General features: G+C 44.0%; 1 protein-coding gene across 1 annotated transcript in view; it reads left to right on the forward strand.

Annotated features, from left to right (window-relative positions):
• The window catches only part of LOC119977820 (ubiquitin carboxyl-terminal hydrolase 12), a 49910-nt gene that overhangs the window by 3654 nt on the left and 31235 nt on the right, over positions 1-15021 (forward strand). Inside the window, exon 2 of the mRNA XM_038819044.1 lies at positions 14762-14842. Coding sequence (XP_038674972.1) covers positions 14762-14842 — 81 coding nt within the window. The remainder of the gene's footprint in view (positions 1-14761; positions 14843-15021) is intronic.

Below are 15021 nucleotides of genomic sequence, written 5' to 3' on the forward strand. Positions count from 1 at the left end.
TTCCTGTCTCTACCGGAACTTTAAATTATTTTCCTCTAGCATTGCTCAGATGACGTTTTCTTACTTTTTAAACTCTTCACAACCATCATCCCCTGTTCTCACTTCACTTAACAATTCTATACACTCAAACCTTCAACCACTTCCTAACATTAGGGACATGGCCTGTAATCGTTGCCATGCAGTCATCTGCTAAAACGAAGATCAAACTTTATTGCAGCTTTAAAAAATAAAATAAATATATATTATAAATGCAATTGACTGCTAAAAATACACATTTCACTTTGGGATTTAGTTCCTTTATAACAATGCCTTTATGCCCTCAAAGCAGTAATCTCATTTGGAATTTTCTTGCACAGATAACCATGTACATTTGTTGGGGAATGTTTGCTAGAAGAAATTTTTGTATATAGATCTTACAATTTCAAATGCTTTCAGTAACTTGGCACATAAATTAGCTTCAAACTAATTGTCCACATGCAGTCCAAATATGAATTGCACCTGTTTTTGCACATGTGCCATTGCTACAGGTTTTGATGGTAGGCTTATTTCCTCCTCAATATTTCAGTGCTGAACTCGCATTGCCACAGCAAGATTGGTGCTGTCAATTCTGTAGCCATTGAACATTTCAGTATATTGTGAAAGGATCAGAGCATTTATCTGGAATAGAGAAAAAGGAAATCTGGACAACAGTTCAACTCTTACACTGCCACTTTACTTGAGGCAATGCTGAATATGCTTCAGCTTATTTTATTCATTATTTATTTACGGGATGTGGGCGTTGCTAATTAGGCCAGTATTTGTAGCTGATCCCTACTTGCCCTTCAGAAGGTGGTGGTGAGATGCCTTCTTGAACCGCTGCAGTCCTTGAGGTATAGATCCACCCACTGTGCTGTTAGGGAGGGAGTTCCAGGATTTTGCCCCAGCAACAGTGAAAGGAAAGCGATATACTTCCAAATCAGTGTGGTGAGCGACTTGGAGGGGAACCTCCAGGTGGTGGGATACCCAGGTATCTGCTGCTCTTGTCCTTTGAGAAGGCCGTGGGTTTGGAAGGTGCTGTCTAAGGAATCTTGGTGGATTACTGCAGTGCATCTTGTAGATCGTACACGCGGCTGTCACTGTTCATTGGTAATGGAGGGTTTGAATGTTTGTGGAAGGAGGAGCAATCAAGCGGGCTGCTTTGTCCTGGATGGTATGGAGCTTCAGTGTTGTAGGAGCTGCACTCATCCAAGCAAGTGGAGAGTATTCCATTACACTTTAAAAAAAAAAATAAAAATTTTTATTCAGGTTTTGCAGAATTTTTCAAAAAAGAACAGTAATAACAATAGACACTGGGAGAACATGCAAAATTCACACAGTCACCCAAGACTGGAATCAAACACGGGTTCCTGCACTGTGAGGCAGCAGTGCTAACCACTGTGCCACCGTGCTGCCCTGAGTTCAACAACTTTAGACTCTGAACTTTTCTGTCCATCTTGAACTCTGCCCTCTTTTTCTTGTTTTCCTTAGTTTGTCCCAACACTCCCTCCACCTGTCCCTTGTTTCTCAGTTTTGTTTTCACTGAGCATTGGATTGGATTGGATTTTGTTTATTGTCACGTGTACCGAAGTACAGTGAAAAGTATTTTTCTGCGTGCAGCGCAACAGATCATTTATGTATTTTCTTTTCATGTACTTAAAGGGCAACACAAGGTACACAATGTATCTACATAAACACCAGCATCCGGTGAAGCATACAGGGGTGTAGTGTTAATGAGGTCAGTAAATAAGAGGGTAATTTAGAAGTCTGGTAACCGCAGGGAAGAAGCTGTTTTTGAGTCTGTTCGTGCATGTTCTCAGACTTTTGTATCTCCTGCCGGATGGAAGAAGTTGGAAGAGTGAGTAAGCCGGGTGGGAGGGGTCTTTGACCTTCTCCTGTTGACACATTGTGCTATCTTGCTTTTATGCCACTATTAGCACTTCAGTCCTTAATGCCACTATTAAGCCTCTCTTTGCCTTGTGTCCATGACATCTTTGCCAATCTCTCCTTAGATCTGACCTATTCCTGATTTTCTATTCTTACCCCGCTTTCCAGATCCTGTTTCAGTTCTGTACATGTCTTATAGACTCTGCTTCTCTCTCCACAGATGCTGCCAGACCTGCTGAGTTTATCAAGCATTTTCTATTTTTATTTCAGATTTCCAGCATCTGCGGTATTTTGCTTTTGTTATAATGGTGGTATTTTTCCTTTCTGCAAATTGATATTACACACCAGTAAGATGAAATAAATGATGTGCCATCTCTGTCTGAAATCATATTTTTCCTTCCATGTGTGAGGAAAGGAGGGGGTAAAGATAACAGTTCCAATTGGATATTGCCCCAGCTGTATGAGGAAAGGAAGGGGTAAAGATAATAGTTCCAATGAGATACTGCCCCAGCTGTATGAGGAAAGGAAGGGGTAAAGATAACAGTTCCAATGGGATACTGCCCCAGCTGTATGAGGAAAGGAAGGGGTAAAGATAACAGTTCCAATTGGATACTGCCCCAGCTGTATGAGGAAAGGAAGGGGTAAAGATAACAGTTCCAATGAGATACTGCCCCAGCTGCATGAGGAAAGGAAGGGGTAAAGATAACAGTTCCAATGGGATACTGCCCCAGCTGTACGAGGAAAGGAAGGGGTAAAGATAACAGTTCCAATGGGATACTGCCCCAGCTGTATGAGAAAAGGAAGGGGTAAAGATAACAGTTCCAATGGGATACTGCCCCAGCTGTATGAGGAAAAGGAGTAAAGATAGCAGTTGCAATGAGATACTGCCCCAGCTGTCAACTCTGTAGAGGCATCACATACTCCTTTGCCTTGTGCTACAACTTTAAGCCACAATAAAATTGATTGCTTCTATCATCTTCAGGGGTGGGCCCAAGTAAAGTGGCAAGAGGTGGATTCATACTGTTTTTTTGAGTGAAATAGCACCTCACATACCCATTTTAGAAAAACATCTCTTTCAACAGTATTTCCTCTATATATAATATATATTGTATGCCCTGTTTCTGAAATTATTTAAAATACTAGATTTTGCAATGCGTTAAAAGCAGTGATCGTATCTCTGAATTTAGGTGATATTTATCTTGTATTCAGTCTTCACATTTGCAGTTAATTAAATTATTTTACTTCTTCTGCATTTAGTCCAGTTATTTGCTTAATATAGTTTCACAAATATGTTCTAAAATGCAAAGTTCAGTGCTGCAAATAGAAGTAGAAGTTTTAACCTTTTAATTTATACAATCCCAGTATCTGTTTCAAGGCACAAAGGTAAAGATGGCATTGCCCATATATTATTAACCATACAGTATTTTACTTTAAAAATGATCATTAACACTGTGAGGATAGTTCACGGAATACTGAACATCTATTATATACATGGCGTTTGCAAGGTTCAGAACACCTAAACTTATTTTAGGAAACTGTAACTTGTTTACGGCTAAGCATGAAGATGATAAAATGTTTTTGGGTACTCCTCAGTGTAGCAAGAGATTGGGATGTCAAAATGGCATCCCAATCTCTGGAGACTCTGCGTGACCCCTGACCTCACCCCCAACTCCCTGTGAGGGGGTCCCTAGGTCCCCTTTCCAACACCCGCAAAGGGCACCCCTCCCCCAGTCTGAACGCCACCGTTTGAAAAATGCCAACATGGCACCCAGTCCGAACCCCTGGGAGACCCCCACGAGTGCTGTTCCGCCTGGAACCGCTTGTGGAGACCAGTACTGAACAGCACTTGCCTGAGATCCCGGTGCCTTGGGAAATTGCATATTAGAGTGAGACTAGAGCTGTCTCGCACTAATATGCAGATTTGCCAAAAAGTGATTGCCACAACATCTCGTGAGATTGCATTAGATCTCGCGAGGCTTTGCGAGCTGGGTAGATCCCGGGAGCGGGGTCTTGCGGCTTCTATCGGTCACGTTTTCGCTGCAGCCTGCTGCTTTTTGGGTGCAGCATTGCTGGCAGATCACACACCATGTCTTCTGGCTTTGCAATGTTCTGTAAATTGGAACAGATTCTCTAGTTATCTACCTTTTCCCGTATTGAAGGTTTCCCTAAGGTATGCAGTATGACCTCTGTATGAATACTGGTGCCCAGGAGGTGTGTAAAAGTGGGCTGGACTCATTCACTTTCTCTGTCTCTTCTCATGAAAAAGCAATTGATCTAGCGCAATGGCTCCAATCAGAAGAATCCCACGTTTTAAATCTTAAGTTTAGCATTAATATTTTGTTTCAACAGAAAGAAAAAAAAGCTAGCTTATTCAGCATCAGTTAAGCAAAAAGAGATCAAGGTGAAATAGAGCAGCATTTTTCATTTTGTCTGCTCTTTGAGTAATGTTACACATTTTCTTTGAGGAGAGAGGTAATGATAACTCAAAAATCTGGAAATAAAGGCTTGTACCAGTAGAAGTGACTATTTAAACTGTTGTATTGTCATATAAATTGGTTCACTAATTTCCTTTAAGAAAGGAAACCAATTGTCTTTCCCAAGTCTGTCCAATAGGAGACTTCAGTTCCACACCAACCTAGCTGACTCTGAAGTGACCTCGCAAGCTTCTGAGTATCAAACCTCTACAATACAACAATTGAAGAAGATCATCACCACCTCAAAGGCAGCTAATGAAAGGCAATAAATGCCAGCTTATCCAGCGATGCTCACACTATGGCGTGAATAAAAAGAAAATAGAAGTAGGAAGAAATTAAGTATACTGTATATGAATGGTTCCACACGGTTTATTTTCGCCTGTGCTCGCCTGATTTTGGGGATGGGAGATCATGAGCCAGATCTTCATACGGTGAGGGAGAAGCTAAAACAGAAAATGCTGCAAATTTAGGCAGAATATGTAAAGAAAGGCGAGCTGTTGATATTCGAGACAACCTTTTATCAGAACTGGATGATATGGCAGATGATCAGTTTTTAAAATGGAGCACAGCAAGGGAAAACGGTGATGGGAAATACAAGAAAAGAAAAAGAATGACACAGTAGCATGGACGGCACGGCGGCACAGTAGTTAGCACTGTTGCTTCACAGCACCAGGGTCCTAGGTTCAATTCCCAGCTTGGGTCACTGTCTGTGCGGAGTCTGCACGTTCTCCCTGTGCCTGCATGGGTTTCCTCTGGGTGCTCCGGTTTCCTCCCACAAGTCCCGAAAATCGCGGCCAAGTGTTGACACCGGCGTCAACGGGCCTCCTGGCCCAGCAAATCCATTGCCCACAGGGGGCCAGCACGGCGTTGGAGTGCTGGGCGCAGCGCCGGCGCCGATACGCGGCCCTGCACGGCCAGCCGCGGATCCGCGCATGCGTGTGGCTAGCCGCGGGTCCGCAAATCAGCGCTGTGGCCGCTTCTGCGCCGGGCCTGCGCAACACAGCGGGCTGGCGTGGAAGAAGGTAACCCCCCCCCCCCCATCCCGGATCACCCCCCCCATCCCGGATCACATGTGCCTGCCGATCGGTGGCTCCCGATCGTGGGCTTGGCCATCATGGAGCCCCCCCCCCCCCCCGGGAATCTGATCTCCCTGCCCCCCACTAGGACGCCACCGTGGCCGCGAGTCCGAGCTCCCACCTGGTGGAAACATGTTAGAACCACACCGGCGGGAACCCGGCTGGTCGACCGCGGAGAATCGCCGCGGGGGCCTCTTTCATCGGCCCCTGACTGGCGCCGTATTGACCGTGTGCACATTTGGCGGCGATTCTGCAGAGAATTGTGTCCCGGCGTCATCTCCAATTCTCCGAGCCAGTGCGGGCTGAGAGAATCCCGGCCATGATGTTAGGTAATTTGGACATTCTCCCACTGTGTACCCGAACAGGCGCTGGAATGCGGAGACTTGGGGGTTTTTCACAGTAACTTCATTGCCGTGTTAATGTAGCCTACTTGTGACAAAGATTGTTATTATAAATGATTATTTGGAGAACAGGAGATGATTAAATGAGAGAACTAATAGTGAAGGTGTGAGAAATTAGAGATTGGAAATATCAAAAGCTGGTGCAATAAAGAAGCCTCAGTAGCCCAGGAGTCTGGTGGAAGAGCAAGGCAGATCAACAAATGGGGTTCAGGCTGTCCTACAGTCAAAACCCAATAACAATCCACATCCCAAGCACCAACCCATTCCCTCCTGCAACCTCCGAAGCATGAGTACACCCATCCCACATTACAAGCTCCTACATCAAAGAAAATCCAACAGCAACTCCTTCATCAGGTGCGCGCCGAAAGCCAGAGATTCGAAACAAACCTTGTGTTATAAGACTTCTTACTGTGCCCACCCCAGTCCAACGCGGCACCTCCGCATCATCAAAGAAAACGGGAGAGGTGATTTGAAGTTGTTAAAGTCAATTTCAAGGTCAGATGGCTGAAGATTGTGGAAATAGATGGGCTTTTATTCCTTTGGGTAAATTGCTGGGTTATCCCCTTTTTCTGCACCCACTAAGTTAAGTACTATTTTCATAGACAAAATAGAAAATCAACTATCCATTGTGGAATGGTGTGTGCTGCATGTACCTAAAAGGGGCATAAATAAATTTGAGCAGTAGCTTATTTAATACAATCCAAACATCATGATTAAGGATGATATCCTACATCAGGTGGTAACTATTTCTGTACGTATTGAGCACATTTATGTTCTTCTTTATGCTTAACAATACTTCTCTGTACAGTAAGGTGGAATGCTGTCTTTTATCTATGGTGTAATTGACTCCTTATCTGAATTTAAATTTGTTTTGCTAACAGTGTAGTCGGCTTAAAGTTCTGCTGTCACTTAGTGTATTAATCAAACACAAGTAGATTGCTGTGTTAGTTTTTTTCCCCCAATGTTCCAGAGCTTGTGCTATAAATGTCCAAAGTAGGTGGTAGGCCCGAAGAACTGGTTGCTTCAAAGCCAACTTAATTATATGCATAATTGTGTTCCCTTTTAAAAAAAAATGCTGCAAAGAAGAGTTCAAAATGGGTGAAGAATCTTAACTGAGGTAGGGGAAAGCGGGAAGACTTATTTGTATGGAAGGGAGTAGTTCTTTAAAAGTACAAGACAAATTTATAATGCTTTAGAGGTTCTCTTAGATATATCAGACTGAATTGAGCTGAGAAGTACGAAACTGAAGTGGGCAAGCAGGCAATTTTGGATCATCAAAGGACGTGCCAAACGTGGATGGATCAAGTTTAAAAAACAGGAGGTACAATAAGCAGCAAATTGGAATGACTCCAAGATGCTGTGCAGGGTCGTATGGGAACTGATGGTGCCAGAAGCAATTCCACATTCCACTGGGCAAGGATGGCAGGACACGATTGACAGATAAGAACCAGAAAGTGAGGTGGATGGAACACTTTTTTGGAAGATCTTCAATCATCCCAGCTAGGAGTTCGATGACAGCACTGCACACCAACCTGGGGGAAATGGAACACATCAGAGGTCCAAAGGTGCATCCAGAACAACAAGACACCTGGGGTCAAAGAGCAGAGCCATTGAAAAGTAGCAAGAACAGCATCACAGCAGAGTTCACGGACTTTTGCAACAAGATTTGGACTGCAGGGTTTGTCTCTAGTTGACTGGAGGTGAGGATTAATCATCAAGCTGCCAAAGGCTGCACAGTAGCGCAGTGGTTAGCATTCTTGCTTCACAACGCCAGGGTCCCAGGTTCGATTCTGGCTTGGGTCACTGTCTGTGCGGAGACTCCCCGTGTCTGCATAGGTTTCGTCCGGGTGCTCCGGTTTCATCGCACAAGTCCCAACAGATGTGCTGTTAGGTGAATTGGACATTCTGAATTCTCCATCAGTGTACCCGAAGTGTGGCGACTAGGGGCTTTTCACAGTAACTTCATTGCAGTGCTTATGTAAGCCTACTTGTGACACTAATAAAGATTATTATTAAGTCAGACCACTCAGCAATTGCAACAACTGGAGGGGAATAACACTGCTGGCATCATACCGGGGCCCCACAAGGAAGTGGACCCAGCACCCTGCTATACTCCCTATAACATATGACTGTGTGGCAAAATTTGGCTCCAACTCCATCTACAACTTTGCTGACGACATGACTGTAGTGGGCTGGATCTCGAACAATGATGAGTCAGAATACAGAAGGGAGATGGAGAACCTTGTGGAGTGGTGTAATGACTACAATCTCTCCCTCAATGTCAGCAAAACTAAAGAACTGGTCATTGACTTCAGGAAGCAAAATATCGTACACACCCCTGTCTGCATCAACGGGGTCGAGGTGGAAATGGTTGACAGCTTCAAATTCCTAGGTATGCGCATCACCAACAATCTGCCCTGGTCCACCTACGTCGACGTTACGACCAAGAAAGCACAACAACAGCACCTATACTTTCTCTGGGAACTTAGGAAATCCGGCATGTCCACATTGACTTTTACAAATGCACCATTGAAGCATCCTATCTGGCTGCATAACAGCCTGGTCTGGCAACTGCTCCGCCCGAGACTGTAAGAAACTACAGAGAGTCGTGAACATCGCCCAGTCCATCACACAAACCCACCTCCCATCCAATGAATCTGTCTACACCGTCCGCTGCTTTGGGAAAGCGGGCAGCATAATAAAAACCCCTCCCACCTGGCTTATTTCATCTGGCAGGAGATACAAAAAGGCTGAGAACACACACTAACAGATTCAAAAACAGCTTCTTCCCCGCTGAAACCAGACTCCTAAACGACCCTCTTATGGATTGATCTGATCTCTTCACTCATCTTCTCTACTGAGTAGTACTACACTGCTGTATGTTTCACCCGATGCCTGTGTCTATATATTTACAGTGTGTATTTTATGTTTGCCCTATGTATTTTCTTGTACGGAATGATCTGTCTGAACTATACGCAGAGCAATTCTTTTCACTGTACCTTGGTACACGTGACAATAATCAAATGCAATCCAATCAGTAGCAGGCAAGGTCTTGAGCATAATGCTCACAGATTTGAAAGCAAAAGTAGATGACACCTTTTATGAAAACAGGCAGGTTTCCAGGTGACACATCATCTGTAAGCTAATCTTTATGCTCAGGAACATCGGAGTCTAGAGTATCAGATGCCACTTATTAAATTTATTGAGATCATGAAGCCACCAGCAGACACATGGGGAGCCTGCAGCACCGATGAAATACTGCAGAGAATTGATCGGAAGCACCTGCACAGACTGGCTGGACACTTATTTGGCCTCCCAAAGGTCCCCCCCCCCCCCCCCCCCCCCCACCACCAGATTGGACATCACCAGATGGAAAAAGGAGCCTGGGCTGGCCAAAGGCTGTGGAGTACACTTGAGGACCTTCAAGAGCGGGGCACCACCTGGGCTGGAGTAGAGATTTTGATAGACTGGAGCTAGTGGTGGTGTCCTGCCACCCATTGTCATACATGGGGCTGGAGGGGCAAAGTCTTAAGTGAGAAAGAATGGCATGCCAGCTTCTCGATGTGGTCCTGTCTCCCGATACTTTTGGTGGTGACGTGGGTTTTGTGGAGGAGTAACCTTCCCCAAAGTGATGGGTCATTAATTCACCATACAAGTGAGCCAGTTTTAAGCTTGTTGAATTTCAGAAAGCATTTTTGGAGGGGGAATCATGGGGAACACGTAGGGTCAGAACTAGATCCATGAACAGGAGTCTGATTCGAAATGGGAAGGGGGGTGGTGGGGAGGGCAGTCATTGAGATGGATGTGTTTGAGCGGTGTAAAAAGGGAAGGATCAGTGAGCTCTTTATTCAGATGCACACTGGGGATATTGAGAGTCTAGAGTTTGCAAACACTTTGATCTATGGGCATCGGACCAATTTGAGAGTGGATGGGAGTGCCAGACCAATTTGAGAGTGTGGGGAAGTGGAAGGGGGGCTGCAGTGTGAGGGGATCCAGGCAACCATTGTTGTGCATCTGCAAGCGAGGAAGAGGGCTGAGCTACTCTATTTTGGAGATGAACAACAATGTTGTGCAGGTGCTGCAACAGCAAATGCATGTTAGGAAGCATGTAAGGTGATAAATGAGGAGCAGGGTGGGCACAAAAATGATACTCTTAGGCTATATTGTTCTGATAGTGAGCTTGCTGAACATAATGGGGACGCGACTTCCAAGCAGATGGTGGCAGAATTGTCTGGCTTTGCCGAGGAGTGCCTCATTCCTTGTTGGTCAGTAGGAATATCCTAGTAGTAGCTCTTCAAGTGGCAGTGACATTGAACTTCTTTGCCTGTGGGCATTATGAGGGGCGGGCAGTGGAACTGACGGGCATTTTGCAAGTGGCTACCTATCACAGCATAAGTCAGATAGTGGTTATTGTTTTCAAGAGGGTTTCTGATTACATTAAATTCACCCCTAATTGAGCCACACGGACTCAGTGGTATTTGCCCTCATCATGGGACTTCCTGGGCTGCAGCGTGTTATCGATTGCATCCATGTGGCCATTAAGATACCGGCTGATGAGGAACTATTCATGAATACGAAGGGATTCTACTCCTTCAATGTTCAGCTGGCTTGTAACCACCATAAGTGTGTTTTGCAGGTGTGCATTGTATCCTTACAGCTCTGCCATGGCACCTCCATCTTTAGGTATTTGCAGATGTTACAACTGTTTGTAGCACTGGAGGTAATATATAGATGGTTGCTAGGAGACAATGGCTTTCCATTGAGGAGGCTGCTGACATCAGTATGAAACTCCTTGCATAGAGCAGCTCTAAACACTGACATCTTAGCACAAGGGCCACTATAGAGCAAAACATTTAACTCCTGAAGATGACACTCCGGCCTTAACTGGTCCTGGGCACAGTCCAGTACACTCCCTCAATGACCTGTAGGATTAAGTTGATCTGTCCACCAGAGAGTTGTGGACCGTGAAGAGAGAGATGTAGAGGAGGGGCACACCTCTTCCAAGGACGAAGTAGTGTTGGAGTAGGGTCAACCAAATTTGGCTGAGGACTCAAAAGCATTGACCAGGATGGAAGGAAGCTTGGGTTGAACTAATTCAGACACATTTCTTGTGAGGACACCTGTAAGGCGCACAGCTTAGAAACTCACATCTCCAAGAGAGAGGGATCACATCCAAAATTCACATAACACATAGCCTTTCCATTGGTCTTCCATTCTCTCCATTGCCTGGGAGAAAGGCCTCCAATGCAATTGCCACAAACACACTGGTGTATCCCTTGTCTCTTTCTCCTCCTTCACTTCTTCATTCTTCTGCATTACTATCAAACATTGGAATTGCACAAGTCTGATCCAATCATCAGCATTTTCATTTCATTAGAGTCCTTTATGAATGAATGCAGCCATGACAAAAGTCTCCCAAATATGCCACTACGTGACTACCAAGGCAGTTCCTTCTGTTCTTGCTGCTCCTATGGAGTGCTTCCTCCTGTGAGGTGAGAATGAGGTGGAAGCAGTCTGTTCATGTATTTGTGCATACAGTCGGCCATTGAGGTCTACACCATAGGCTGCCCGATCCATATTGATGCAAGGCAGCCTTGATCATGACCTTAGCCTGGGGAACCAAAGCAGTGGATGACGATGAGGACAATTCTTACTGAGGGTTTAGCTCCTCAACATGATTGCTGACTACTTCAGCTTTATCATAACAGCATGGATGTCAGAGGAAATTGCCAACTGGGGCATACCTGACACCCACGCTAAACGTTTATGCCATCAGTGCAACTTACCGGTTAGTGCTACAGAATGTGGCATGCTGTTCCTGTATCCATTCAGCCTTTGTTGCATATGGGTCTCCATGAGGCAATGGTTGAGCTCCTCCATTGACATGTGCTCTGAATATATCATGAATGACCCCTCTGTTCTCTGACCCTGAATAGGTACTGTCTCAGGAAATGTTGATATTTGCGCACACCTATTACTGCTTCAGGAAGATCCATAGTGTGTATGATTCCAGAGGCTCTGCATCTTTACCCAGTTCAGCATGCTGTATCTGTTCTCTACCCGTCAAGGGGACTCCCCACAGCTGTTTCTGCCTCTGTCAGCAGTTCTTTCTGCAAAGCTGTAACAGGTCCTTTGAGTTTATGCATAGGCATGGAGGAAACTGAGGCGAAGGAAACTGCCTCCCAGTCACCTGAAAATGTAAAGATAATTTCACCCTGTCTTGGTTGGATTCCCATCTTGGCGTTGGCAGGGTGGCAGGAAGGACCTCTTCCACCCTGGATTTTAAATAGCCTGAGTTGAGGACCAGCACTTGAACAAGCTCATTCTAGAATCATAGAATTTACAGTGCTGAAGGAGGCCATTTGGCCCATCGAGTCTGCAACGGCCCTTAGAAAGAGCACCCTACCCAAGCCCACACCTCCATCCTATCCCCGTAACCCCACTTAACCTATTTGGACACTTGAGGGCACTTGAGCACGGCCAATCCGCCTAACCCGCACATCTTTGGACTGTGGGAGGAAACCGGAGCACCCGAAGCTATTCAAATGGTAACTTTTAAAGGCAAGGAATTTGAGGTAGACAGCAGAATCCACAGAGGGGAATATCAAAGAGACTGATCAGTATATATGCTAGTACCCTCATTGGGGAAGGAGGTTTGTTCTCCGTCTTAACAGCCAAGCAGTTCCAGCTACTGTTTATCCAATGACTGGACTGGTTCTTCACATTATTCCAAACAAAAATACGCCACTAAGAACCAGTGTTTCAAGTTATCCTTCAGGGTTTTGAGACATTCACAGAAAACTTCAGCGAGGTTCTTAACACAAGAAACAAAGAATTTTGTTTTGCAGAAACCCATTAGGATATGGAATGTCCCACCAGGACCAATGGTTGATCAGTATCCATTACAGCTTTAAAATGGAATTGAGGGGGGGGGGGGGGGGAAGATAGCAGCTATGAAATTTCTGTGAAATTATGTTGCTGCTGGGACGTACAATTGAGCAAGAAAAAGATTTGAACCGATAAACAAATACTGTAGTAATTTCAAATGGTTAGTGGTTAAACATGAGCAAGATAGAACCTGACATACAAGATTAAGGAATGGAAACAGCATTATGAGATGCAAAGAAAAAGTGCAGTTGGAGGCTATATGGAGAGCACAGCATGGCAGGTAAAAACAAAGACCAGGGTGGAGTGAGAGATGGAGATTTTGAATTACATGAGAAAACATGTCAGATTTTAATTTTGCACAAAATAAAATATATGTATTTTAACTGCAAGTTTTTATTTGGTTGACAACCAAATGTACAGATGGCTGCTTCTAACCGAACCCATGATTGTCTTACAAAATGCTGCCACCTGAAGTTAATATCTGGGGTCATTCTGTTCTGTTTTTGTGACCAACAAGGTCATAAAATTTGGTGACTCTGGTTATCTCCTGCATATGACTGTAACAATTGGAAGAACATGCAGAAAGTGCTGGGAGAATTCGAGCACAGAGGAACTGGAGGAAGAAAAATCAATTATAGTATAATGAGAGCCATGCGCAGAAATATTAGATGCATAACTTGTGATGGGTTTTAAAACTAAAATATGTAAGGGACAAAAGATTACCATGAATTTTGGAAAAGATCCCAGCATTTCACTGCTAATACTACTTGTATCTTTGTTCCCTTTTGGGAAATAAATGTTGCTTCACTTTAAACAACAACTTGTTGTGCACAGCTGAAATGTTGGAACAAAATGTACACAGCTGGTAGCATAATCCCCAAAGAAAAAGGACTTTCTTTAAGTTGCTTCCAGAACAGTTTGTATGAAAGATGGATGAAAATGGGGATCAGTTACTACAAAATCAGCGACTTGCATTTAAATAGTGCCTTTAACGTAACAAGATGTCTCGGGGCACTTTGCAGGAGTCTTAGCAAATAAAATTTGACATTGATTCACATAGGAGGTATTGGGACAGATGACTATAGCTTGGTCAAAAAGGTTTTAAGAAGCTTCTTAAATGAGGAGAGTGAGGTGGAGAAACTTGGAGGGAATTCCAGAGCTTAAGATCCAGGCAGCAGAAGGCAAAGCTGCCAGTGGTGGAACGATTAAAATTGGAAATATGCAAGATGCCGGAAGTGATGAGAAGATTACAGAAATAGGGAAGGGCAAAGGGATGGAGAGATTTGCGAACGAGAACAAACATTTTAAAATGGAAGTGTTGCTGGACTCCCATCGGAGGCCAATTAGGTCAGCGAGTACAGGGGCGATAGGTGAATGAATGATACTTAGGATATGAGCATGTAGAGTTTTGGATGAGCTCAAGTGGAAGATTGGAGGTCAGCCAGGAGATCATTGGAATAATCAAGTGGAGAGTTAGGAAATGCAAGGATGAAGCATTCTGTAAATGAAAATGAAATATGTAATTTCTTCTGGTGGTATTCAAAATCATTGATATTTAAGCTAGGTCAGATCTGCTTTGGCCATTGTACTTACCAGATAATGCTTAAAATAGTTAATATTTAATTATTCATGATCTTTGAAGGCTGTATTTTGTGTCAATAAACAACCACTGGCTACTTTATCCTCATTGTAAGCTCTAAGCAGCTCTACCACAAACTTAAGTCTTAGGATAAAGTCCCGCGTAGTAATGATAAAAATAAAGTTCAGAAGGAAATGTACACATTAGCAATTTAGTGAGCCAGCATGGCTCTTAATAGTACAGCAGGAACCTAAAAGTCCTGCCCAGACTGAACCCCGGATTTCAGATGTTGTGAAGATATCAGCAAGGGGTTATAAACCCTGTGTAACTATTCAGTTTTGTATGTGAAACATTGTCTACCCATTCTCCACTTTTCAACTCAACCTTTGTTTACAGCAGATTAGCACAAATCATTAACCATTTTCCCTTCCTTTTTAACAGGGCATCAATGCCTCTGCTTTGGAGAAAGAGATTGGGCCAGAACAGTTTCCAGTCAATGAACATTATTTTGGCTTAGTCAATGTAAGTGGAGAAGACTGATTTAATAAATATCTCCAAAAGGGACTAATCACTAAAGGCATTTTTAATGTGTATTTGTGTACTTAATGGTGAGAGTTAATGCTGTTGGCATTGCGGGGATGGGGGGTGTTAAATATTTACCTCTAGTCAAACAATGACTGCATTTAGCAAATCCAGATTAG

This window comes from Scyliorhinus canicula, chromosome 14 (assembly GCF_902713615.1).
Source record: "Scyliorhinus canicula chromosome 14, sScyCan1.1, whole genome shotgun sequence".
Taxonomy (NCBI): domain Eukaryota; kingdom Metazoa; phylum Chordata; class Chondrichthyes; order Carcharhiniformes; family Scyliorhinidae; genus Scyliorhinus; species Scyliorhinus canicula.